We start from the raw sequence: 24,698 nt of genomic DNA, 5'->3' as shown, positions 1-24,698 counted from the left end.
CTTAACCCACTGAGCCACCCAGGCGCCCCTTGCCTTTTTTTTTTTTCTTTTTAATTAAATTAGCAGCTGTCCACATGGAAAGCCATCCTGCCAGTCCTAAGTGTTCTTATTTTGCCAGTGGTGTCTGAAAATTCACGTAGGGACATGATGACTTAAATCTTTCTATGTCCGTGAACTGCAGATGTAAAGAGCTCACGGCAGGGAGATGGCTTTAAAACAGACGTGCGCGATGGGGCGTCTGGGTGGCTCGGTCGGTTGAGCGTACGACTTCGGTTCAGGTCATGATCTCACAGCTTGTGGGTTCGAGCCCCACGTCGGGCTCTGTGCTGACAGCTCAGAGCCCGGAGCCTGCTTCAGAATCTAAGGCTCCTTCTCTCACTTTGTCCCTCCCCTGCTCATGCTCTCTCTCTCTCTCTCAAAAGTAAACATTTAAAAAAAATTTATTTTTAAATAAAACAGACGTGTGCTGGTCACATACTTGGAAGCTTTCTTCCACGTGGATTTCCAAACGTTTCGCGCGTCCAGTTTCGCGTGGAGACTGCTGGACCTCACACCATCCAACCTCTGTTTTCGGGGAAACACTCCACACTGACGCTCCTCCTTCCTCCTTTTGTGATACCTGCATAAACAGAGTAACTAGGATTTTTCTAGCCATTATTTTTTAAGTTGTGGTTAAATACACCTAATGGAGTTTCGCAACTTAACCGTTTTTAAGTGCGTTCACACTTCAGATGCGGCCATCCCCGTTTCCAGAACTTTCTCTTTTTCCCCAAACTAAAACTCTGTCCCCATGAAACACTGAGTCTCCGCCCCCCTCCCCCAGCCCCGGGTGCCCCCCAATCAACCTTCTGTGTCTGTGAGTTTCACCATTCCGGAGATCTCCTGTAAGTGGACCATACAATATTTGGCCTTCTGTGTCTGGCTTACCTCACTTTGCGTATTGTTTTCGAGGCTTCACTGAAGTCCCTTTTTTTTTTTCAAAAAAATTTTTTTTTCCACGTTTATTTATTTTTGGGACAGAGAGAGACAGAGCATGAACGGGGGAGGGGCAGAGAGAGAGGGAGACACAGAATCGGAAACAGGATCCAGGCTCTGAGCCATCAGCCCAGAGCCCGACGCGGGGCTCGAACTCACGGACCGTGAGATCGTGACCTGGCTGAAGTCGGACGCTTAACCGACCGAGCCACCCAGGCGCCCCTGAAGTCCCTTTTTATCATTACCTTACTGGATAGTATTAAGCCAACATGAACATTTAGCTCAGGCCCCTTGGAAGTGCCCACCTGTGGCCACCAGAAGTTGGACAGCCCCTCCCCCACCCTTCCCCCCCAGATTTCTCCTGGTCTCCACTGCCTATACCCCTTTGCCTTCTTCCAGAGATAAAAGTTCCAAAAGACAAAGATAGTTCTATGGTGTTTTATTCTAAATGTAGGACATATACTTTAAACAATCATAGAATATTAGAGCTGGAATCTCTGAATATTTTCATCTTTTTAATACTCTTAGTTGCCCCACGATGGCAGATCGTTTCTTCTTTTTCAAAAGCCTATAGGGGCACCTGGGTGGCGCAGTCGGTTAAGCGTCCGACTTCAGCCAGGTCACGATCTCGCGGTCCGTGAGTTCGAGCCCCGCGTCGGGCTCTGGGCTGATGGCTCAGAGCCTGGAGCCTGTTTCCCACTCTGTGACTCCCTCTCTCTCTGCCCCTCCCCCGTTCATGCTCTGTCTCTCTCTGTCCCAAAAATAAATAAACTTTGAAAAAAAAAAAATTTTTTTTTAAAAAAAAGCCTATACCATAGGAGAGCCCCTTGACCCAAAAAGAGAAGTCCAGGAGCTTCTCCTGCATAATACCATTCTTTGGAGACACAGTCATACCCCCTTATCTGGCCTGTGAAATTCAGGTTGCACATCTAGATCAGAGTCACAAGTAGGAAGTGACGGGTACCTCGAAGAAAGTAACTGTGGCCAAGTTCGGGCCTCTCGTTCTAGGAAGGTAACCTGGTTACTCCCGCATACTCCTGCCAGAGCCCCATGACTTCCGATTCCGGTTAATATTGCGATTCTAAGGGTTTAACCGGCTTACGTATTGCCTGGCGCGAGGGGTCACGTGCAGCCTGTGCATTCTGAGCTGAAGGCCAAGGGCAGAGCCATGCTGCCTGGAGCCGGAAGGCAGCGGGGGAGCGGGGAGAACCGGAGTTCGTCTGGGAAAAGAGCTAACTCCCATTCCCCTTGGTAAACGGTGACTAGATACACAAGATTTAGATTCCGTGCCCCCTGAATTCTCTTGTAACATTGTGCCTTACACAGACCAAACACCTGCACCTCATTCACAGCTAGCGTTGTATTTACTTAAATACTGATGGCGAATAATGACTCATTTGCTGCTTACAAACCATAGGAAGTAGGTAACACCGTTACTCCTATTTTACAGATGAGGACACTGAGGCACAGAGAGGGGTTTGCGTAACTGGCCCAAGGCCAGCAGTGAGTTTAGGGAAACTTCCCGCCCAGGCAGAGCTGGTGCGTTCCTCGTCTTCCGTCTTCCGGACTCGCCCAGCAGAAAGCAATTGTATTCTAACACCGACAATAGTAATTAACTTCACACCGGCCTCAGTGCTGCGCCTTCTCCAAGTTGCTTTGCCTGTTTATCTTTTATTGGTCAGAATTAGACTCTAGCCTTTAGCCAAGAGTGTCTTGTTCTGAGACGTGTCATTTGCTTCCTTTCAGGTGGTTCAGCAGGTGACTGACCACAGATTCTCTGCTCACTTTATTGGCGACTTTAATGCTATTTAAATTCTAACAAGCTCTGAGTCTGCCTGTATTATGACAGCAAAAGCACCAACTCACATGGCTGCTGTGTCCTTACTAGTTCCCTGAGCCTAGAGGACCCATGTTAAGAGGAGACCAGTAAACCAGGGCTGCTGGGATGTTCTAAGACGGCAGTTCTGATGTTCAGACAGGGTAAAGAAACCTGCAGAGTAACTACGGGAAGAGGGGAGAATTTGTAACCACTTGTACGTCTAATCCAAAAAACCAGTGTAATGTTGAGAGTTCGGTGAAATCTTTTGTGATGATATATTAAAACACACACACACACACACACACACACACACACACACATAGCAGTGGCATATCCCACGATAATGATTTTTTTTTTTTCAATTATGGCAAAAAGGTCAGAGCCCGTTCAAAGTCGTATTGAGGAACAAGGAACTCTGCAGGACCTCTGTGGAGAAACTATTACAATATACTGAAGGCCGTATCAGATTGGAAAGTGGAGAGAGACACTGGTTTCTCAAATAAAATTCCAGTTTAGGGGACAAGACTGGTTTAACGTTTGATGAGTGGACTCTCAAGTTAATGTCGAAGAGTAAAGAGTGAGACGAACCAAGACATTTTTGGAAAAGAATTAATGAGGGCGATTTTTTCGACTTGTTTGGTAGCCCCAGGTTCTTTGTTCAAACAAAATCCTACCTCCCTCTTCAAATGCAGTCAGTGGGTCCTCTGCTGCTTCCTGAATAAAGTTCACCTATTATGTAAAAAAAGAACATTCTAATAATATCTAAAGGTATTCTGAAAAGCAGTCAAATTCCCACGATGCCATCACTGAATAGAGCGGCCGGCTGTGTTGTTTATTCTGTATTTCCTTCCAGTCTTTGTCTGTATGAGTTCATTTTTACTTAGTCGTATTCAAAATATACTTGTCTAAGGACCGAGAACATGGAAAGCTTGGCTGCGGGAAGAGCTGTAGAGGCCATGCCAGAATTCGGGGGGGCAGCTGCCTGCCAGGGGCACAGCTCCGTGAGTGCTCCCAAAATGCTGATTAAAGCCTCAAACCAAACTAATTAAGCGACAGGGACTACCCACGGCTTCTCTAAACCCGGACGTAAACTGCAGTTCTGGAGTCCTTATCTTGCCGGAAGAATCATCCGTGTGCTTTTAGAAGAACGGACAGAATGTGCTGCAAGCCCTTTTTGCCGGCCTGGGGGCCCACTGTGACCTGCCATCCTGCGTGGCGGCTGCGTCCCTCCCATTCTACACAGGAAGCTGGGGGTGGGGTGGGGGAGTCCCTGGAGGGCCCAAAACCACACACCAAGGAGCAGCAGAGCGGGGATTCCGGCCGGAATCAAAGCAAAGGCTTGAGGGCTTCCTGCGGGAGTCACTGTGGCCTCTGGGTGGGAGTTAGTGGGGCCCTGACCCTTCACCCCTTCTCACCCTCTGTGATGGCGCTCGGCCAGAGGGGCCGAGAAGCCAGGCCCCGTTCTGGGACCTTCTCCCGTGCAAGGCTCTTGCTTCCAGTTCACTTCTACCGTGACCCCCTTGGCCTTGGCCTGACCGTGCCACCTCTGAAGTCTCAGCTTCAGACTTCCCGCCTGGGGGGCCCCCACCTTCCGTCTCTATGTCTGGTGCTGACCGCTTTGCTCTTCCTGCTACGACAATTAGCGCGACTCCCCTGTGTCACTTGGTAAGTCAGAGTGCTTCTAGAGCGTGGGCACCTTTGGTGAAGGTACAAGCCCCTGTACATCAGGGGTTCTCGCCTGGGGGCGTTTTGCCCCCCGGGGGACAGTTGCCAGTATCTGGAGACATTCTGGGTCGTCCCAGCTAGGGTGGAGACTGCTCCTGGCATCTAGAGTGCGGAGGCCAAGGACGCTGCTGGACGTCCTATGAGGCACAGGACAGAGGCCACACCAAGAATTACTTGGCCCCAATGTCCCTGGTGTCGAGGTTAAGAAACCCTGCTCTCTATTCACGTTAGAGTTTCCTCATAAAGTCTGATCCCACATTTGATACTGGATGTCTCCACGGAAGTGGGGTAAGAGGAGGGGGCTTCGATATAATCTGAGTAGCTAGCTTAGCATCAAAGCTCCTGGTCAGAAGCATTTCAAAAGGCCCCAGTGAGCTCAGAGAACCCCGCCCCCCATTATGCCAAGGCGGGTCCAAGCAGCCCCACAAGATGTCAGGTATAAAGGTGCCTGTAATTGACCTCTTTGCTGGTGCTCGGAGATGACGTGGTCAGGAGTGGCTATATGATCTCCGGTTATTCCAGAATTTCCACTCTTATGCCAAACATGCCTCTCCAGACTGCTGTCCTTTGCTCCTCCTTAAACTTCCCTTGAATTTCATCTACAATACTCATTTTTCAAAGGTAAGACTTTCTGATTCTATGTTAAAGCCTTCTGTAAAGATACACAGTTCCTATAGATTGACGGTAAAGGAGTCGCTCGTAATCTGGTACTTTTCTGGAGTCTCTAGGTGATGACTTATCTCTGAACTGTATTTCAGGGACTCGAGTGCAGAGGGGAGTAGCCTTATATCAGAGTAGGGGCTTGTGTTTTTAATGCCACGCGGAAGTGTGTGAGACGGTGTTCATTATACATTATTTACTCCTTTCTTTAGAAAGATGCCTTTAGGGATGCTGTTTAGGAATTTCTGTACCTTGGGGTAGAAGGCGGCTCTCACTTCTGCCATTCTCGTCCGTCCTTAGGTCAGGTCTCCTTAAAGTCAGGCTGCTTATTTGTGGGAATGCTTGATTTTTAAACCTTTGAATCCATCTTACCCGCCCTTAAGTTTCCCTGTTTGCTGTAGGTACTGCCTCAATTCAGATCATAAAGCCCTATGCTCCCCACACTTCTTTTCTGTGAATGACATTTGTCGATCACATCTGTAGCCTGATGGATTTCTGAAGGGTAAAGATTTGTTCCGTGGCTGTGATTATGATTGCGTTCTACCTTTCTAGCACGGTAAACTCAGGGGCGGGAGCACTGAGGTCCAAGCCAAATAAATGAGTGAGAACCTAGAAAAAGCATTGCCTTCACTTATTTAATCACCATATTCTATTCCCAAGTATATGGTGAGGCGTTTGGTTTATTTCTTATCGGTGGGGTATTCCATTAGCTAGTGAACACCATTCTCAAGAGTACAGTGTATTTTCCCACCTCCCTATTTATTCTGAGCAAAAGCCTTTCAAGTTGACTATTCAGAGAGCATAGGTAGATATATTCTTTTCTTTGCTTTAGAGTCGACTTGGAGGGATTTTTCACAATGTGTCCCTATCTGGCTGAGAAATGCATAATAGAGTTTGGTTGTTTTGTTTTCAATATTCTTAGAAAATAACTGGTCGATTTTTGCCGTGTGTTACGCTTACGAGAGGCACAACTGGTTTTCCTAAGAGGTACTTCATTGGAGGTGGATGTGGCCGTTTCCTTGGTTACAATAAATGGGAGATGCTTCTGCGATCTCCCACGTCCCCGGTCTGGCCTCAGGATCACCAGTTCTGAGAGACGGAATGAAAAAATGGATCCTTTTTTTTTTTCCTCCAGGATTGCTATGGACTTATTCCTGGACACTTTTGGATATGAACTTAATTCCAGAGTATAATAAATCAGAGATTATGTTAAGTGTGGGTCCAACTTTACCCTGTGACAGCACCGCTGGGCTTTCTGGAGCTCGTGGAAGGGCTCTGTGTTTGGGAATGGAAACAGCATCGCCCTGGCTGGGCCAGAGACAGCTCTGTGGCAGGCCCTCAATTTCTGTTCCTCCTCCCTCAGCCCCATGCTCCTCGGTCCCTGTGCCAGGATCGTGCTCCCTGTTATCTGTCCTCTCCTGGCCACTTGGTTTCTCATCTCCATTCAGCTCAGAATCAGGGCCAAATCCCAAAGTCCAGACACCTGACCCTTTGGGCCAGAGTCTCTCGGGCCTGTCCCCACCCCCATGCCCTTTCCCCCACTCTCCCGTGGCTCCCACCTTTCAGCCTCTCCCATCCTCACAAACCGAGAGGGACAAATGAACACGTGTCCCTACCCGAGCCCTCCCCCCCATCCCTCCTTCCTCCCAGGCTGCCAATCTGCCATTTGTCACACCTGCCCAAATCGCTAAAAATGTTCAATTGTAGAATTTGAACAACGGCATGCAGTAGCCGTGTTGTAAATTAAAGGCTTCGTCACCCCTTCTCCTCCCTCCGTCTGCCGTGTGTAACACGGCTGTCACACCAGCCCACTGGGGCTGTCCGGAGACGCCTCTTTCTCTGTGTCTCTGACCTCCCCTCGTCCGTCTTGGCTTGTTGCTGGCACTTCTCTCACCCCCTGCGTGTCGCAGCCCCACGATTCCTTCCCTCACCTCTTTCCTCTTCTGTGCCTGCGCTCACCTTCCTCGCCACCTTAAACCAGCTCACGCTTGTGACGGTGCCGATGGGCCTGCTGGACACCTCCACCAGGCTTTCTGCCCCTTCAGTGCCGTCCGCCCAAGACCCAAACTCATCACCTTCCTTAGAAAATCCAAAGGGATTTATTAGATGAAAAGGAAGCGTGGTGAATCACGGGGCACTAGGCGGTTATTAAAGAAAAAAAAATTCCTAAAGACATTCCATTTTTAAGAGAGAGTTTCTATTCCCAGTTTCTACAAAAATAGAAAATACTGAAGATCTATGAGAGTTAATGATAACCTGCCAAAGTCCTCCGTTCAGGAAAATCATCCACCCACCCGCCCATCATTTCTGAAGTGCCCACCGTGTTCCAAGGTGAGGACACCCTCCCATTCTGGAAGGGCCCACTCCCGGGGGAGGAGAGGCTAAGTACCAAGTCATAGGCAGCTGAGAGAAGGAAGCGTGTGGTTGTATCACACCCCAGCACAGGTGAGTGCTCCCTAAGCAAGAGCCATTTCTACGCTAGAAACGAGCTCACTCTTCTTTTCAGCTCCCCCGGCCCCGGGTGCTTGTGTCCACTGGAGGCAGCCAGCATTCTGGCCCACAAGCTGTGTTCGCTGCCCCGTGGGGTGCAGCTTTCTCGGCAGATGGCAAGCGGGGTCTGGCCCTCCACCAGATGAAGTGCTTTGTAAACTGGACGGTGCCGTGCAAGTCTGGGTAATCGTTTCACGAACCGGCTTTTTAACGTGAAGTGTTCTTTGATATTCGCCAAAAGGGTCCATACGAAATCATAACAAAAATGCAAGCTCATTGCTTGTAGAAGGATTTAGAGACGTTCATTTTGTAGCAATTCGTGTTCACGAAAAGCAGTAGTTAACGGCTGATTGTGACTGATTTAGAAAAATGGTTTCGTGTCAGTCATCTGACTCAAGGGGAAGCCGAGAGCACCCCCCGCCCCCACCGTCTGCCCTCTGCGTCGTGCTAGGATCCCAGGAAGGGTTTGTCTCTGTGGTTCCGACACTTAGAACCAAACCGCAGCTGGAGGCAAAGCTCGTGAACCTAGCAACAGACCCAACACCATGGAGATGAGTAAACTCAGTTTGGGTGTGGCCATGTTGGTTAAATGTCCTGGCATTTGCCGGTCAGCTCTGCTTCTGCTGTTCCCAGAACCAAGTGAGACTGATCAATTTACCTTTGGCTCATTTCCCAGGGGTCCCTTAAGAAGTTAAGTCCCCGCCGATGATCTTACTGTACATCGGAGAACTGCTTTTTAGACATTGGACATTCAACTTTTGTTGAGGGGGCACAGAGGATCACAAGCAGGGCGACTTCTAGGAATGCCCGAGAAAGTCCAGAGCGTTCAGGAACCCTCACTACAGAGCTCCCAGTGACTGCACGTTTGCTGGTCCTTAACAGCCAGGAAGGGGCCGGAAATCCAGAGTCCACCTGTTAGAAGCGGCACCTTGGCCAAAAAACTGTGAGACTGGGGGGAATTGAACCTGCGTCCCTAACCTCACAGCTGCTGATATAAGGACCCTGGGGCAGCACTGGCCCAGTCCAGACGGACGGCCACCCTGTTCTGAGCACATCCCCCCCCCCGCCCCCGTCATGCCGCTCAGCCCGTGCAAAGACACCCCGGGTTTCTCCTGCTAACCTTCCTGAGGATGGAAACCTGGGGCTTCTTGTCTGCTTTCTTCTCACCTGACACTCAGGTGGTTTTAGTTTTGTCTTCTTCAAGGGAAAGCGTGTTGATTACTCTGCCAAGCTGCCTTTCGAGCCCCGAGCACGGGGGAGAAATGTGTATTTGGAGCGAGACATTCGACAGAATGTCACTTTTGACAGCTGTACCCCGTCTTCCATGTTTTCCTGCACTTGCCGAAAACAAGCTTGTAGGCTCCTCATTAAGTCCTCACAAGCGGCCTTGCTAAGAATTAAAAAAAAAAAAAAAAAAAAAAAAAAAAACCTGCCTGGAAAGGGGGCTTCAATGAAGGACCTTTTCATTAGAGACCTATTTATAATCAAAATCAACAGAAGGCAACGCGACCCCTTGGGCCCCGGGATCTGCACAATAATATCAAGAAGCATGGATTCAGGGCTCCACTTACAATTTGGGCTCTGACATTCGCCCCGTGGCTGGGAATGGTTCTGGGACTTGGCCGTCTCCCAGGACTCCTGGACTGAGACACGCTCACAAGGGAGCAGTCTCCTATCTGGAAGGATGTTGGGTTAGCAGTTTGCTCTGATGTGCTCCCACTTAGTGGAGTAAGAAATCTCTTGTGCACAGACCGTTCTTATTTTACTGCTGGTATTGTTAGTTTATCCCTAGAACTAAAAGTAGCCAGCTTCTTCCTCCCTGACGGTGTCCTGCCACCCAGGGCTTCTGCAGCCGGCCCCTCTTGTAGCTTCTCTGGTCATCCCCGTTCTCAGCCATTTTAACTCAGTGTTTTTTGTTTTTTTAAATGTTTATTTAGTTTTGAGAGAGAGCGGAAGCAGGCTCCAGGCTCTGAGCTGTCCTCACAGAGCCCGATGCAGGGCTCCAACTCACGAACCGTGAGATCATGACCTGAGCCAAAGTCGGACGCTCAACCGACTGAGCCACCCAGGCGCCCCTATGATTGAAACTTTTGATGTCATTAATTGTTACCTGAAATTATGTTATTGTTGGTCTTCTTGCCAGTTTTTTTATTTAAATTTTTTTGTAATGTTTATTTTTGAGAGAGAGAGAGAGAGAGAAAGAGAGAGAGAGAGAATCTTAAGCAGTCTCCATGCTTAGCGCAGAGACTGACTAGGGGCTCGATCCTATGACCCCTGGATCATGACCTGAGCTGAAATCAAGAGCCAGACACTCAACCAACTAAGCCACCCAGGCACCCCTCATTGTTGCCCTGCTTCCTTCCTGCTGTAGAGGAGGACAGGAAGTCCTGGACACCTTGGGTGGGGACTCTGGGGACCATGGGAAGAGAGGGGCTGACCAGCAGCATTGGTTTACCTTTCCATCAGGCCAGCAGGGCTGCTCAAAGGGGTCTGTGCGTTGGTACCCTCAGTCCCCCCTCTGTAGCGGGCACTGTCATTATCATTGGCATGTTTCAAATGAATCTCCAGACACAGCGCTAAGTAACTTGCTCTCATGACAGAGCCAGGAATGGGACCAGGGACTTTAATTCCAGAGCCCACTTAACGGCTTCCCTGCTCGGTTTCATGGAGCTGATACTCAGATTGGATGGTGGCTGGAGGTTGGGGAGAATGCAGACATCTGGCATTGCCCCGTCACAGTGCCCTGCTCTGGGAGATGTGGTCATCGAGTTTAGGATGGCCAGTAGCTCTAGAATTTGCCTCCCCAGGTTGGAATATTCAAGCTGACGTCTATCATTCTCACCTGTGAAGTTGCTGCTGCTACCAAAATTATAATTGCTTTCCATGATAAATTCTGTAAGTTCCGCACTTGTGTATGTAGAACAGTTTATTTTCTCCAATGAATGTAACTTTCAAGGATCAAGAATTGTACCACACTAACATTTCAAAAGAGGCACAGAATAACAAGAAAACAGGCATTAAAAGGTAGGCGTTTCACTCTTTGAAAGGTCATTTGGCAAACCTAAAGATCATCCATCAAAGCTTGGCGCGGAGTTCGCCTTCATCAAAGTTGAGGCCTGGTGAATTTCTCCCACATCGGTCAGTCCAGGCGTCTGCTCGGCCTCTCTTTCTGTCACCCCTCCTGTCTCCCAGGTCAGGTCCTCTAGTCCATCAGTACCCCCTGTGCCCGCCCACCCTCCGGGTTAACCCCTTCCTTTACGAGCCCACTCCTCTGAAGCCTGGTGCTGCGGCGCGCCCGTCCACCGTGGGAAGGTCAGTGCGCACAGGCCACGCGCTAACATCTGGCGAGAACTGTGGCTCGGCGGGCAGAGTGCGAAATTGGGCTGCTGTAACATCGAAACGTGAATCTGTGGTCTCGCAAGACTGTCTGGAGCCGCCTTTGCAGAGAATTAGGCCAAGCGATTCTACTGAAAACTCCCGTTTTGAGGCGGGGAGGTGGTCTTTCCGAGAAGGACCTTCTGGGCAGGAGGGGGCCCGAGCAGCCTCGACCCAGGAGAGGAGAAGGGGCGCAGCCAGGTTCCAGGCACCCCAGGCCCAGGGCCTGGCCAGGGCAGGGTAACATTCCGGTGAAAACCTGCGCCGCGTCCTGCCCCAGCCTGGCGAGGTCCGCTCTGCCCCGAGGACTTTTTAAGGAACGAGCAGCGCGCATCCCGGCGCGGGGACGACCCCGCTCCGCTCGGCCCCTGCCTCGCACCGCCCTCCCGGCCGGACCCCCGGCGGGTGCACGCAGCCCCCCGGCTCCGCGCCGAACCGCTGGCACCCGCCCTCTTTGCTGCGCGGCCGACGCAGTTTTGTGGCTCCGACAGCCGGCCCCTTGTCGGGGCGACGCGTTAACGGGGTACCCCCGCCAGCAGGTGCTATCGCGCTCGGGCGGAGGTGGTCGCGAACTCAGAAGCTCAGTTTGGCGCGAGTCAGGAGGGCGTCGCGGGGCGGGAGCCGCGGGAAGCGGGGGCGGGGTCAAGGCGGCAGTCCGCCCCTCCCCCCGCCCGAGCCCCGCCCCGGAGGACCCCGCCCCGCGCTGGCTCCTCCCCGGGGGGCCCCTCCCCCGCCCAGACCCGCACGGGCCCCTCCCCAAGCAGACCCCTGTCCCGCGAGCTCTCCACCCGCAAGCCCCCTGTTTCCCCGGCCCCTGAACCTCTCAACTCGCGCTCCCCCGACTCTGGGCGGACAGCCGGGGCGGGGTTGTGGGCGGGCCGGCTGGGGTCTTTTTTTTTTTTTCCTCCCCTCCACCTCCGCCTTTCCGGTGTCTAGCGGAGGGGGTTGGATGGTGATTGATAACCGCGCAGCTGGGGCGCGGGGCGAGTAGGACGGACGCACAGGGTGGACGGGGGTGGCGGAGGCGGCGGGGGCGCACGCGGGTGGGGGGCGGGGGTGGAAGGACCCTCGGGGGCGGGGCGCGCGGGAGGCAGGGCGGAGGGCGGGGGGGACCCTCCGGGGCGGGGCGCAGGGGGCCGGCCCCGGCTCCACCGCCCCCGGGTGCCCCCGCCCCCGCCCCGCCCGGCCCCGGCCACCTGCGCCCCGCCCCGGCCGCGCCCGAGCCCGGGAAAGGCGGAGGCGCGCCTCTGCTTAGGGAAGGGCGAGTTCCCGTTGCGACGCGCCGTGTGTGTCCGGGGACAGTCGTCCGCTGCCCTGGGCATCGCGGATCCCAGGACGTTCGCGAGGGCCTTTCCCGGTTGTGCGAGACGGCGCCCCTCTGGCCGGCAGGATGACCAACCCTGCGGCCACGCAGAACAAGGAAATAGACTGTCTGAGCCCAGAAGCCCAGAGGCTGGTAAGACGAAAACACTGTCGAAACTTTCGGTTTGCCCCTGGCTGCCCGGGGCAGGGCGCGCCGCCGTCCTGTGGGCCCGGGGAGCTGTGGGGTGGGAGGTGCGGGCCGGAGCGGGCTCTGCCGTCGGGGCTGCGCTCCGGCCCCGAGGGCTCGGCCCCTCCTCGCGCGCCGGGAAGCACGTTTTACCGGCCGGAGCCACCCCTCACCGGGACCAGGAGGAACGCGGGCGCTCCCCTCTGCCCGTAGCGGTGGCCTTTCGACGCGCTCCGCCCAGCCCGCGACGGCGGTGGACCCAGCGGAGGTCTCAGAGCTGCGCGTGGTCGGGAGTTTCCATCTCAGCTGCTAGTTTGGTGTTTGACAAAATCCAGCACCTGGGAGCTGGTGCCCCCACCCAGAGGCTGGCACCTCCAGAGGCTGGGGTGGTTTGGGGTAGTATTTATCCTGCTCTGGATCTTAGGACCTTTGGGGCTGAGCCCCATTCCTCCAAACACCTCCAAGGACCCCTGTCACCTGATCTACTTTGGCTGGTCTCCTGGGGTCTCCAGGTCTGGACAGGACCCTCCCTCTACGGGATTTTGCAGTTACTCAGCTCAGTACCCAGTATTGGGATCCTGTATGTGGGGCTGGTTTGACATTGAAGTTGGACAAGGGGGTAGGGTGGCAAAGGTTTGTAATTGCCGGTTTTCATGAAGTTTGTGGTTGACTTCGAATGGGAACATAGGGAGGCAGAGGGGTGCACTTTGGAAAAGAACCATGATGTCAATGCTACAGACAGGGACCCTAGATTTCCACTTTACTGGGCTTTTGTGGAAGCCTTGATAAAAGTGTGAGCCCAACACAATCACTCCTTCATCAGGCAGGAGTTAATCATCTACTGGGAGTTTGTGGAGGGTCCAAGATAAGACCGCCCTCGCCTTGGAGAGTTTACTGGTAAGCCGGGCAGAGGCGTAGAAATAAATAGACTGTGATGAATAACACTTGAAAGTTACCTTCCTTGGTGAGTACGGTCGGTCAGGTGGATATTTTTAAGGTCTGGTTTAGCGCGTTCCTATGGCCTCATTTTAAACCTCCGTGAGCCAGACGTTGAAGCTGGTTCCTACCCCTTAACCTGGCTGGTTTCCAGGGGCCTGGGAGCCTGCAGAGGGATTCTGGTTCACCATCAGGGGAGCTAGAAGGAAGGACGAGAAGGCTGCTGGGAGATGCTGGTGTTTCGCGGAGGGGTCTGGGCAAACCATAGATGGCAGGCGCAGAGTGATGTTAACCTTGGGCAAGAATCGAGCTCAGAGGGACGACGTGCCGGGCAGGGAGCCCTCGAAGGAGGACAGAATAAACATGGAGAATCAGGATGTGAGGACGGGAGGCACAGGCCATCGGAGAAATGAGAAAGAACCAGTGTGGCCTGGCCCTGGCTGTCGACTCCCCTTCACCCTCACCCCGTGGACTGGATCTGGTTGAGACACACACTTCTCAGAGGTGCTGTGGGACTAGGTGCCAGCGGGTCTGGAGTGGGCTTTGATTGAGGCGCGCCGTTGTTCCCCAGCGCCTGGACCCAACACGCTCTGAAAACTGGAAGTTGTTGCCTTTTTTTGGTAAGGTTTATGGCAGAATTCATTTGGCCGGGAGACCTTCCCTGGCTGATGGGAGGCTGTTTTCTATCTTTCTCCCTCTCCTTGTGAATATTCACACATTTCTCTGCAGCCTGTGAATGGCCTTGATTGAGGGCTGTCGCTCCGGGTGGCCACAGGCCATACGGTGTTTCCAACTTACTACCCTCCTGAAATCCCAAAACGTTGAATTCTGGTCCCAGGAGTTTCCAACAAGAAATTGTAAACCTATAGGAGTTGTTTGGGTGTTTTTGTTTTTGTTTTTTTTTTAGTAAATAGTAGCACAAAGTATCTTAGAGTGGGGCTTGGGGAACAGAAATAAAACTCCATGTTTGTTTTATGAGGTTAATGGTCTGATTAAAAGGAAGTTGAACAGTTGGGGGCTCTTTACATAAGTCAGCCCTGGCCCCAGAGCTCCGGGAGAGGCCAGCGTAGAAACCATACATTTCTTGAACTTTTGTAACTTCCTCCTGTTTCAGATGGGTTGTGTTATCTCTGGTCCCTTTCCACATGCTGATTAGCACCAAGCCCTTACAGACCGACCAGCAGTCCTGTCCCGAGAAGGTGGACACAGCCTCCCAAGCCCCGTCTCATCATCACAGATACCTTTGCAAAGGTCCCCCAGGTCTGGGCGAGTGCCAGCATTGACCGGAGTCCGTGCAAAGGCCGTAGGCCCCGCTGTTGCTCAGTCTGAGATTTTGAGCCCTGGAATCATGGTTTGTTTTACATGGGTCATTTTCCCAAGCAGTTAAGGTATAAAAATAGTTAAGTAAGAGCTTTTCCCATAGGATTAAGAGTGGTCCGCTAGGGCAGAGATAGAGACAAAAGTCCCTTTTGCTTTAAGAGTTAGTTTCTGTTCAGCCGAAGCTAACACGACATAGCGGAAGCCTCCTTAGCAACTTTTTTTCTTTTTTAACTAGAAAACCCTTGAGTCTAAACTGCCACTTACACCGAGCACAGGAAATCCAGTTACAAAACAGGTCTCAGGCCAAGTTAGTCGGAGTATTACCTGATTAGAGGTCCTTATCTGGTTTCTACAGAATTGTGAGGCCGAATGTTGGTGTAACATGTTTGTGCCTCAAAAGGCAATGTTCGAGAGGAATTTGTTATCCCTGAAAAATCAGGAGACGTGACTCAGCACAGGCATTGTTTATGACTGGTTACTCAGTGTTTCCAAGTATCTGTTCATATTTAAGAGTATTAATCTTGGAGCCTTGGAGGCCATAAGGTCCAAATTACTAACCTGTTATCGAAATAAGCCTATCACATCCCCCCACTATAGGTTGGCCCCAGAGGGTGGGGAGCAGAGGAGTTTGTACTCTGGGCCACCAAAATTTTAGTGTTTTTTTTTTTTCTTTTTTTCTTTTAATAAAGAAGCTCATTTCCATGGAATGGATTTACTAAATTTTCATTACTCCCACTTTTTAGATAAAATTACATACATTAGTTTCTTTCTTCCACATGTACATCCATGATGTAATAATTCAAAATTGCCACGCATTTGATCGCAGACCACTGCTGAAAACTCCCCTTCCCCTGGCCACATTCCAAAATAAATAAACAACAAAAACCAACAACAACACGAATGTGTCTTCTGTGACTCCTCCATTCATTCGGGCAAGAGCCAGAGTTCAAGTGGTTTTTTGTTTTCTCCTCGGACAGTAACTGGACAGTGTTAAAGTCATGTAAGTGGTTTTTCCTTGAGTCTAAAGTACAACTACTTTGTAGTGGGGAAGTCATTTAGCCTCACTCGAACAAGGACTTTTTAACCAGAATGTTCCACTTGTATGCTTGCGTGATAGGGCTTGTCAAAGCAATGTCATTTCTGGTCCTCATGTCTTTTTCTGTTATCTGGCAAGTAGGTGTGCAATCTTCCAGGGGGAAGAGAAATAGAGTGGCCTTTTGGTGCAGGCTGGGACCCTCTCCTCCCTCCCCTGAAACTCCCCCCCTGCATGTTCTCCTGGTGGGCGCCTGACCTCACTTGTCTTCTCCCGGTGCTTTAAATTTTTTTTTTTTAATGTTTATTTTTGAGAGAGACAGGGACAGAATGCAAGTGGGGGAGGGGCAGAGAGCGAGGGAGACACAGAATCCGAAGCAGGCTCCAGGCTCCGAGCTGTCAGCACAGAGCCCGACACGGGGCTTGAACTTGGGAACAGGGAGATCATGACCTGAGCCGAAGTCGGACGCTCCACCGACTGAGCCCCCCGGGCGCCCCTCTCCCGGTGCTCTTAAAGCTGAGTTGTGTTCGCAGCTGGTTGTGTGCTGCTGTGGGAGGTGCTGTGTAAGTATCAGCAGGCAGCACTTCCTGAGCCCTGCGGTGGCCGCCTTGCTAAGTGTTTTCTGCAGACGTCTTCCCTAGCCCTTGCCGGAACCTTGTCCGGTTGCCTCCACGTACAGATGAAAGGGAAACTGAGGCTCACAGAGGTCAGGGGACTTTCCCAAGCGCACACAGCCGGCAGGCAGTAGGGCCGGCTCAGACCCAGGCCTGCTGGCTCAGAGCTGCTGCTGAGAACCATTGCCAGTGTATACAGTTTGCAGAGGCGCTGACCGGCCGCTGCTCGGCTGCTCTCTGTGGCCTCTGGGCTGAAGGACGTCTTTTTTACTAAGGCAGCCTCTTAGGACACATGCCCTTGCTCCCGAATGCATGGTGAGACGTCCTCGTTGCATCCGACGTTTTGTTGCCCTTCCTGGTAGTTTTCAGACAGAAGAACTTTCAATGGGCTTTATTTTTCTAAATAAGGAAAAGAACAGTAGAAACGAAAGAGCTGCAGAAATTTCGATTTTTCTGTTTTCATCCTGCACTAACTTTGTAACTCTTACGGGTGTCAGCATCCTCCAGAAGCCTCCTTCCTGGGTGCTGTGTGCTTGCGCCCCACCCCACCCAGACAGACAGGCTCCCTGAGAATTGAAGTGATGTGGGGACGGTTGTAAATAGCCCTGCGCTGCCTGATGTAGGAGCCCTGGTGCTTCTGGTTGTCCTGCCTTCTTTTGAGAAGGAACAGTTCCAATGTTTGGTTTTTAATGTTTATTTATTTTTGAGAGAGAGACACAGAGCACGAGCGGGGGAGGGACAGAGAGAGAGGGAGACACAGGATCCGAAGCTGGCTCCAGGCTCCGAGCTGTCAGCGCAGGGCCTGATGGGGGGCTCGAACCCATGAGATCATGACCTGAGCTGAAGTCAGACGCTCAACCAACTAAGCCACCCGGGCGCCCCCAATTTCAGTGTTTTGTGACACCTTAAAGACACGGGGTTTGCAGAGAAATCCGTGAGCAGAACAGGTGAAGGTGAAGGGAGTGGAGCCCTGGTGCACTGGCTGCAACGGGACGGCCACCAGGATGCTGTCACCTGCCAGTCCCACACTGTTATTTGTGGCCACACTGTATTTGTTATTTCTTTATTCCTTTGTAATTCCGGCATGATGAGGCTGTTAAAGGAAATAAATGTGAACATTCTTTCATCTCAGAAGAAAATACAGGAGGTGTTGGCAGCAAGAGGGGAAATGTATCTGCACGGAGGGTACCGTGCAACATCCTTCGTCATCGGCATCCGTATGAGTAGTTGCTGAACTCAAGAGGATGATGTGGAGTTTGAGTAAATGTTCCTCAAGTCACTGCTGTCGATAAAGTAACATGGATAATTTTGTTCCTGAATAATACCGGTTTGCTATTTTGGGCATGTGGGGTGCTTTTAAGAAGTTCATTACCCAGAAAAACAAAGTCGGGAGATTTCTGGTAGCAAAACGGGGAGAGAGAAGTGATCGTCTCACAGTAGAAACAACTCACCCCTGGTGGAGAGAGAGACACGGTTCTAGAGACAGAGGAAGCTCCCAGAGATCACATAGTCTGATTCCTCCCACTCCCTGTGATGAGGGCTACTGTTCAAAAGTGATGTCCTTTCCAGAAACCACACTCATAACTCTAGAGCACAAACAGGTGGGTGGGGGAAAGAGGTGATGGGGATTAGGAGGGCACTTGTGATGCACACTTGTGATGTATGGAAGTGTTGACTCACTGTACTGTACCCCTGAAACTAGAATTACACTACGTGTTAATTACCCTGGAAGTAGGATATGATAACGTAAATAAAGAAATATTGCATGATTAATACCAAAAAAAAAAAAAAAAAAAAAAAGGCAACATACTTTGTCAGAGCCCGTATACCTGGTAGACAGTCGAGCCAGGGGGGAAGGCTGGGGCTGGGGGTCTCTGCCTGCAAAAACCCAGAGCCCTGCTGAGGAGCCCGTGCCCGGCCTGCGGAGAGGTGGCACCAAAGTTCTGGCCTTTTCCATCTGGTCCCCCGGTCCGGGCTCCTGGAGGCCCATGGCCCAGCCACCTCAGCCTTGCAAGGTAAAGGCTTCTCTGAAGGCTGATGTTTTATCGTAAAATTCCATGATCATTTTACAGTCTACTCCAGAACCCATCGGAGTTGGTGTTTTAGATTACCAGTTAAATGTCAGTCTTTAACTTTCTGTCCTCCAAACCTTCAAGGAAAAATTGACAAAGTGTGTTTTGTTTAGTTTATGGCTCATGCAGCGGCCCCCGGACCCGTGCCCTTAACCTGTACTGGGGCTGTTAGGACAGTGTGGCTGTGCAGTAGAGAGGTTCAGCTCCCCCGCTCCACTCTGCATTTTATCAAAAACTGCGGTCCTCAACCCTGTCAGACCCAGTGCCCCGTTTTTATAGCAAGTTTTTCACATCCTCACTGCTCACCTGAAATGAAGTCCGTAGGTAGTAAGATCTGGTACACATCATCTCAAGTCAACGTAATGTTTTAACTGTAGCATTGAAATGAAAGCAAACGAAGGTAAATTGCGATAACAGAACGTAGATGTTGACATAGAAACGCTCCGGCCCTGGTGTCCCAGAAGAAGGACGGAGCGGTCACACGTGTGCAGACCTGTGCCCAGCACCATAGCTGTGGGCAGACTGACACAGGCGTGCTCTGTCCCAGGTGCCGCACGTCACGTTGCTCTTGGTGGCTCGACGTTCCAGAATGGGCACCAGCTCTCCGAGAGGTCTGAACAAAGCCAAGTGTAGCCTTCCCTCAATTTTCATGCTGATCACATTCCTGGGATTTGCAGTGGAGGTTGAAACTGCACAAAACATACTTTGATTTTATGTGTCAGTTGGAAGCCATTTGTAGATCCAAAACGGATAGAGTCGTTTTTTTCCGTCTGCCTGGATAGTCCGTGGGAAGGTTCTTCAAGGTGCAGTCCTGCCTGAGTGTGGGATGGTTCGCCTGCCATGGCCTGCCCCCTCCCCACTTTTTTTTGAGAGAGAAGAAGAGCACGTGTGTGTGTGTGTGTGTGTGTGTGTGTGTGTTTGCACACTTGCGCAGGGGAGGGGCAGAAGGAGAGAGAGAATCCCAAGCAGGCTCCACACTCACGTGGGGCTCGCCACGACCCTGGGATCATGACCCGAGCCGAAATCAAGAGGCGGTCGCTCAACCGACTGAGCCACCCAGGTGGCACCACCCTGCCCCTTAAATGCCATCAGTGCCTGCCTCCACTCACTGTGACCTCCCAGCAACACGCCCCAAGTTCCCAAAATGCCCTCTGCAGGGTTGGCACCGCCCCCACTGGTAACTGCCATGCCAAAGCATCTTCCCCTCCATGGTGATTGTAGTTACAGACATGTCCCTAAACGTAGGCCCCCTCTTTGGGGAAAAGCATACAGTAATTGTGTAAGCAAGGGTTTGGGGAAGATGAGCATTTTTTTTTTTTTTTGACATGCACGTGACGGCTGAGGGACCCGGGGCGGTGGGTGCCTGGCACAGAGGCGACCTGAGCCTCAGTTGTGAGCTGCTGGCTGAGCACGATCCCCTCCCTGTTGGCACCCCTGCGGGAGAGCGTGTCCCTAATCCCACCTGCTTGCTTTGACTAGCGACCCACCTTTAGAACCTACTGCACGTGAGGGGTTGGGAAAACAGAAGTTTCTGGCTGTTGCCACTTCCTGGAACAAAGGCCACTCTGGAGAGGGATTCTGCACAGCTGTCCACTCTCAACGGGAAATGTGCGCGACGTTAGAAGGCGCTTCCAAGCGGGCCTGTGTACGTGGCCTCCAGCGACTCGGGGGTTTCAGGCCTGCCCGTCAGGAGCTGCGTTCCTCTGTCCTGGGGAAGAATCACATGGACAGAAGTGCTCTGCTGCTTTCTTTCTTTCTTTCTTTTTTTTAAATTTTTTAAAATGTTTTTATTTTGGGAGGTGGGGGGTTGGAAGGACAGAGAGAGAGGGAGACACAGAATCGGAAGCAGGCTCCAGGCTCCGAGCTGTCGGCACAGAGCCCGACGCGGGGCTCGAACTCACGGACCGCAAGATCATGACCTGAGCTGAAGCCGGATGCTCAACCGACTGAGCCACCCAGGCGCCCCTAGTGAACTTTAAATACATCCTTAAACTTTCCCCGAGAGCTTATGAGCTATAGTTACATTATGTGGCCTGGAGGAAGAAAGTCTGGTTTTCAGTTGTGCTGGAGTCTAAAGCCTGACGGCCAAAGCGAATGTGTATAATCAATGCTAAAGCTTCCTCCTAACTTTGGGACGCTGTTCAGCCGACAGACCGATTGCTTGTGTTTCTGCACAGCCCATGCGGCTCATTTCCACTTTACGTCTGAGGAGACTAAGGAGGCGGCAGTTGCTGGGGTCCCCAAGGCCTGGGCCCTCTCCGTTGACCCCGGCAGTGTTCTAGCTGTGTGGCGAGTCCCCTCCCACACACCTGTTCTCGGATGGTTGCACCCAGCGTCACAGAGCACGCAGTCACCTCACACGTCAGCAGCGTGCACGAGGGTGCCCTGGGCTCTGCACTGAGGCCGTGGCGGCCGGCTTCCGGCACCTTCACCCTGGTGCCTGTCCAGGCCCCAGGGCCTTCCTCGCGTAGCTGGAGGAAGTGAAGGAAGCGTGTCTCGGTCCCCTTTCTCAAGCTGGCCCCAGAGTTGTGGCTCATGAACCCCTTCCCGCTCCCACGTAGGGTTCTAGAAGCCCTGGGAGGGCCCGCAGAGTCCAAGAGCGGAATAAGAACATTTCCCGTGACTGCAGGATGAGACGGCTTGGGAGACCGAATTCCACACTGTGCTCGAATCCCAGGAAAGCCTGGAAGCTCGGGACACGTACACACAGAGCCGGGCTTCCCTGTAGCAGCTCAAGGCTCTGCAAGGGACCCAGTCTCCCTCCTCCTCCGCCAGCTCCTGCTCTCAGCCCTTCTGTTCTAGCAGGTACTCCTCATGTCCCCGTACCTCAAGGGTCATCACGCGGGGTCCTCCGGGTGGTTAAATGGGGAGGAGCCACGAGAGCCTTAGAGCCCCCAGGTGCCACTGGAATTGGGGTGCAAGGTGTTGGGGGACGGGGTGTGGCAGCATCTCTGCCCCCACCCCCAGCCCGGCTGCAGGAAGGTGAGGTCGGCCGGGGTGCAGGGCGTTTGGGAGCTTCTCTGCCGAGGCCTGCCTCCTCCCTCCTCGTCCTCCTCACGTCCCCGCGCAGGACTTCTCTTTACAGTTGTCCTCAGCCTCAGACCGCAGCTGAGCGGGGCTGTCCCTGAGCTCCCGCTGCACCTTGGGATGACGCATCCGTCACGGCCTGGACCGTCTGATGCCCCGAGCAGGAGGCCTGTCGCGGTGTCAGCCCAGAACGGGTGCGTCTGGCTCTTCCCCCGCCGCCCTCTGTGTCCTGCTCAGTGGACTCGGCTTGTGCTCTGTGGCCCGCTGTGGGACCGGAGCCCGTCGGGGCTGTCGCTGTGGCGTGGTGACCCCGCCCTACAGGATCCTGCTTTCCCCCCAGACTGTTCACCTGCTCCCCGGCCCGGCCAGGCCCGTGCTGCGGGGACAGGGCTACCAGGGGAGAAGGGTCCCCCCCCGCCACCCGTGCGCCCCTGCGGCCAGCCCCGGGCTGGTGGCCTCTGTGGCTGCGGGGACCCCACCGGGAGACCCAGGGCGTGCGGGCCGTTTGTTAGGAGGCCTGGGGTCAGGCCCGTGCCGCTCTGTGTGCGCAGCATCTCCCCCGCTGTACGCGACACCGTGGCGACGGAGGGCCGTCGTGTCTGCGGTAAAATGGACCGTGAACGCGGAACTTCGAAGGGTTCAGCCTTTTAGAATTATTCTAAGGCCACTGTGGCGATGAGTGGAGGCTTCTGACCGTCTCCGTCATCGGAGGGCGCCTCACTTTAAAACCTAGCATCTCAGGGGGCCTGGGGGGCTCAGTGGAGCGTGCGACCCTTCATCTCGGGGTTGAGTTAGAGCCCCATGCTGGTTGTAGAGATTACTAAACAAACAGAATCTTTAGACAAACGAAACAGGGTCAGTAAAGCTCCGTCTGTGGGGTTCCCAGCCAGGGCAGGGGGCCCCTGGGGGTGAGGGCACTTGCATTCCGGCCAGGAGCCTGGATCTCATCCCGTGCCTGGCTGGATCAGCTCTCCCCTGCCCTGCCCCCGACCCTGCAGGGGCCTCGGGAGCAGAGGGGGAGCCTGGCTGGGGGAGCGACAGGGGTTTCCAGCAACAGAACCAGGGCCACCTTCCAGCAGCAGTGAGCAGGGTTTGGGTTTGGGGCCTCCTTCATTACCTTCCTTCCTCTCTCCCTCTGCCTGCCTCCCCCCTTTCTTCCTTCCTTTAAAACGTTTGCTATTTATTCTGAAAGCTGTCAAACACAGAAGGGATGACAGAAAGCAGAGGTCCTTCTCACACTTGAGCAAGTGCCTGCGACCCCCCCCCCCCCGTCCCCCACCAGGGACATGCTGATTCTCCCCCAAGAGCGTCTGGGTGGGGTGATTCTGCATCTCTAACTGTTCCCAGGTGTGCTGAGGGGTGGGGGGCATGCTGTGACAGCCAGCCCCAGCACTTGTCAGCTCACAGCCATTTAGACCCCACCCACTCCCCCCCCAGCTCCTCTCGTTATTAGAAGGCAAGGCCTAGGGAGAGCTTATCATTTCTTCTTAAACGCTTTAGTATGTTTCGCAACAAAGACACAGTGGGGTGCAAGAGGAGGCTTGGGGCCCAGAGCTCCGCCTTTTCTGGAGCCCTCACCCCCCCCCCTGGGGGGCGGGAGCTGAGGGCTTGGTACCCTTTTCCTGTTGCCTCCTGTAGGAAGGGAAGAGGGCAGGCCAGGACCCAGGAGGAAGGGCCTGCTGCTGCCCTAGCAGGTCCCAGAAGGAGCTTGGTCCCAGGCCAATCGGTGGAGCAACCGAGGAGCTCCCCGGGAGCTGAGGGTGATCGAACAGACCCCTCGCCCCTCGCTGGGCAGTGTGTGAACTCCCGTTTTCCAAGCTTGCTGTTTTGAAGCGCTGTGCGGTTTGTACCTCTCCACCTTGCCACTCCTTCCCCCGTCACCATACCCCCACCCCGGGCCTGGCTTTCTCCTCCGGAGACTGGGGACCCACCCTGCAGCCTGAAGGCGCTGCTCTGGCTGTGTCTGAAGGTGTTACCAGGTTGGGTGGCCCTGGCTGGCGATCACCAGTAGCCGCGGTCCCCACAAGTGGAGGGCAGAAGTGAAAGTAAGTGTTTGGAAACTCTCATGCAGTCAGACGTGGCTGTGAATTTGTATTTCACAAAAGCGTGGGTGGTGATGGGTTTGTCCTGAACCACAGAAGCATTGGCCTGAGGCCCACAGAGCCCTAGACCTGTTGCCTGGAGGGGGGCAGGTGGGAGGCAGCACTGGGCCTCACAGGAGAGGTTGGAGGGGAATGAATTCTCGTTTCCTTATCATTGTGGCGGACCATAGCTGTCTTGTGTTTTGTGTTCATTTAATGACTTGATCATATCACATATTTTCTCTGGAGACTTTGCACTGATCGTTTGAGTGATCATGGTCTCTTGGGCTGTGGGTCAGGCTCTTGCGTGTTCTTGGAAATGTCAGCGTTTTTAGGATGAATCATGTTGTCAAAACCCTACGATTTTTCGTTCAGGCATCTCAGGCCAGGGTCAGGGTTGTGATGTTGATTGCAGTTCTGTGCTCACAAAGTTGGCTGGGCCGAGGTTTTGGACTACTTTAAATGTTGGCCCGTATGTCTGTGGGTTTTTAATTAGCCGATTCCCAGAAGCAAGCATGGGTGTGACCACTTCCTGTGCCACGGACGTCTTGCTTCCCACGTACGAGTCCCACGAGGATCCTGGGAGCTGGAGCTGTGCCCACGGCGGCCATTGCCAGGACACGAGATTGTACCGAATTATGTATTTACCTCCTTTCTAAGTTCTAAACCGAGGTAGACTGAAGGGCGCCTGGGTGGCTCAGTCGGTTGAGTGTCCGACTCCTGATTTTGGCTCAGGTCGTGAGCTCATGGTCGTGAGATCAAACCCCGCATCGGGCTCTGCCCTGAGTGTGGAGGCTGCTTGGAATTCTCTCTCTCCCTCTCTCTGCCCCTTCCCTGCTTGCTCTCTCTTTCTCTCTCTCTCAAAACAAATAAAAAGTTAAAAAAAAAAGAATACTATTTTTAAAATGTAGATTGACTACAGTCGCTGTGTCTTTGAGATTGGCCAGGGCGTCCTCAAGAGGAATTTACTGCATAACTTGGTTCATTCAAATGTGTCCCTGTCATCCCAAGCCCAGGTCCCTCAAGTTGGGGGCTGGTGGCTTTCAGTGCCATTATCCTCACGGCTGGGACGGACTTCCTGG

General features: G+C 53.0%; 1 protein-coding gene and 1 long non-coding RNA gene across 6 annotated transcripts in view; both read left to right on the top strand.

Annotated features, from left to right (window-relative positions):
* Window positions 1-12,263: 12,263 nt before the first annotated feature.
* The window catches only part of LRRFIP1 (LRR binding FLII interacting protein 1), an 83,686-nt gene continuing 71,251 nt past the window's right edge, over window positions 12,264-24,698 (top strand). For 2 of the 5 annotated variants that reach the window (XM_047082690.1, XM_047082689.1), the window contains exon 1: window positions 12,281-12,500. In XM_047082690.1, the coding sequence (XP_046938646.1) occupies window positions 12,435-12,500 (66 nt within the window). In that variant the 5' untranslated portion in view covers window positions 12,281-12,434. Of the gene's footprint in view, window positions 12,501-24,698 lie in introns of all 5 variants that reach the window. The other 3 variants (XM_047082692.1, XM_047082694.1, XM_047082691.1) reach the window with 3 other exon arrangements.
* On the top strand, window positions 12,508-15,686 carry LOC124514609 (uncharacterized). The gene is made up of 2 exons (XR_006962634.1): window positions 12,508-13,430; window positions 13,624-15,686. It is a non-coding gene; the product is annotated as an uncharacterized LOC124514609 (long non-coding RNA).

Source organism: Lynx rufus, unplaced genomic scaffold (genome assembly GCF_022079265.1).
Source record: "Lynx rufus isolate CCGP_SWC_20201006 ecotype Redwood Valley unplaced genomic scaffold, mLynRuf1.p SCAF_2, whole genome shotgun sequence".
NCBI classification, from domain to species: domain Eukaryota; kingdom Metazoa; phylum Chordata; class Mammalia; order Carnivora; family Felidae; genus Lynx; species Lynx rufus.
Note: the sequence above shows the minus strand (reverse complement) of the source record. Positions and strands in the feature narration are given on the sequence as shown.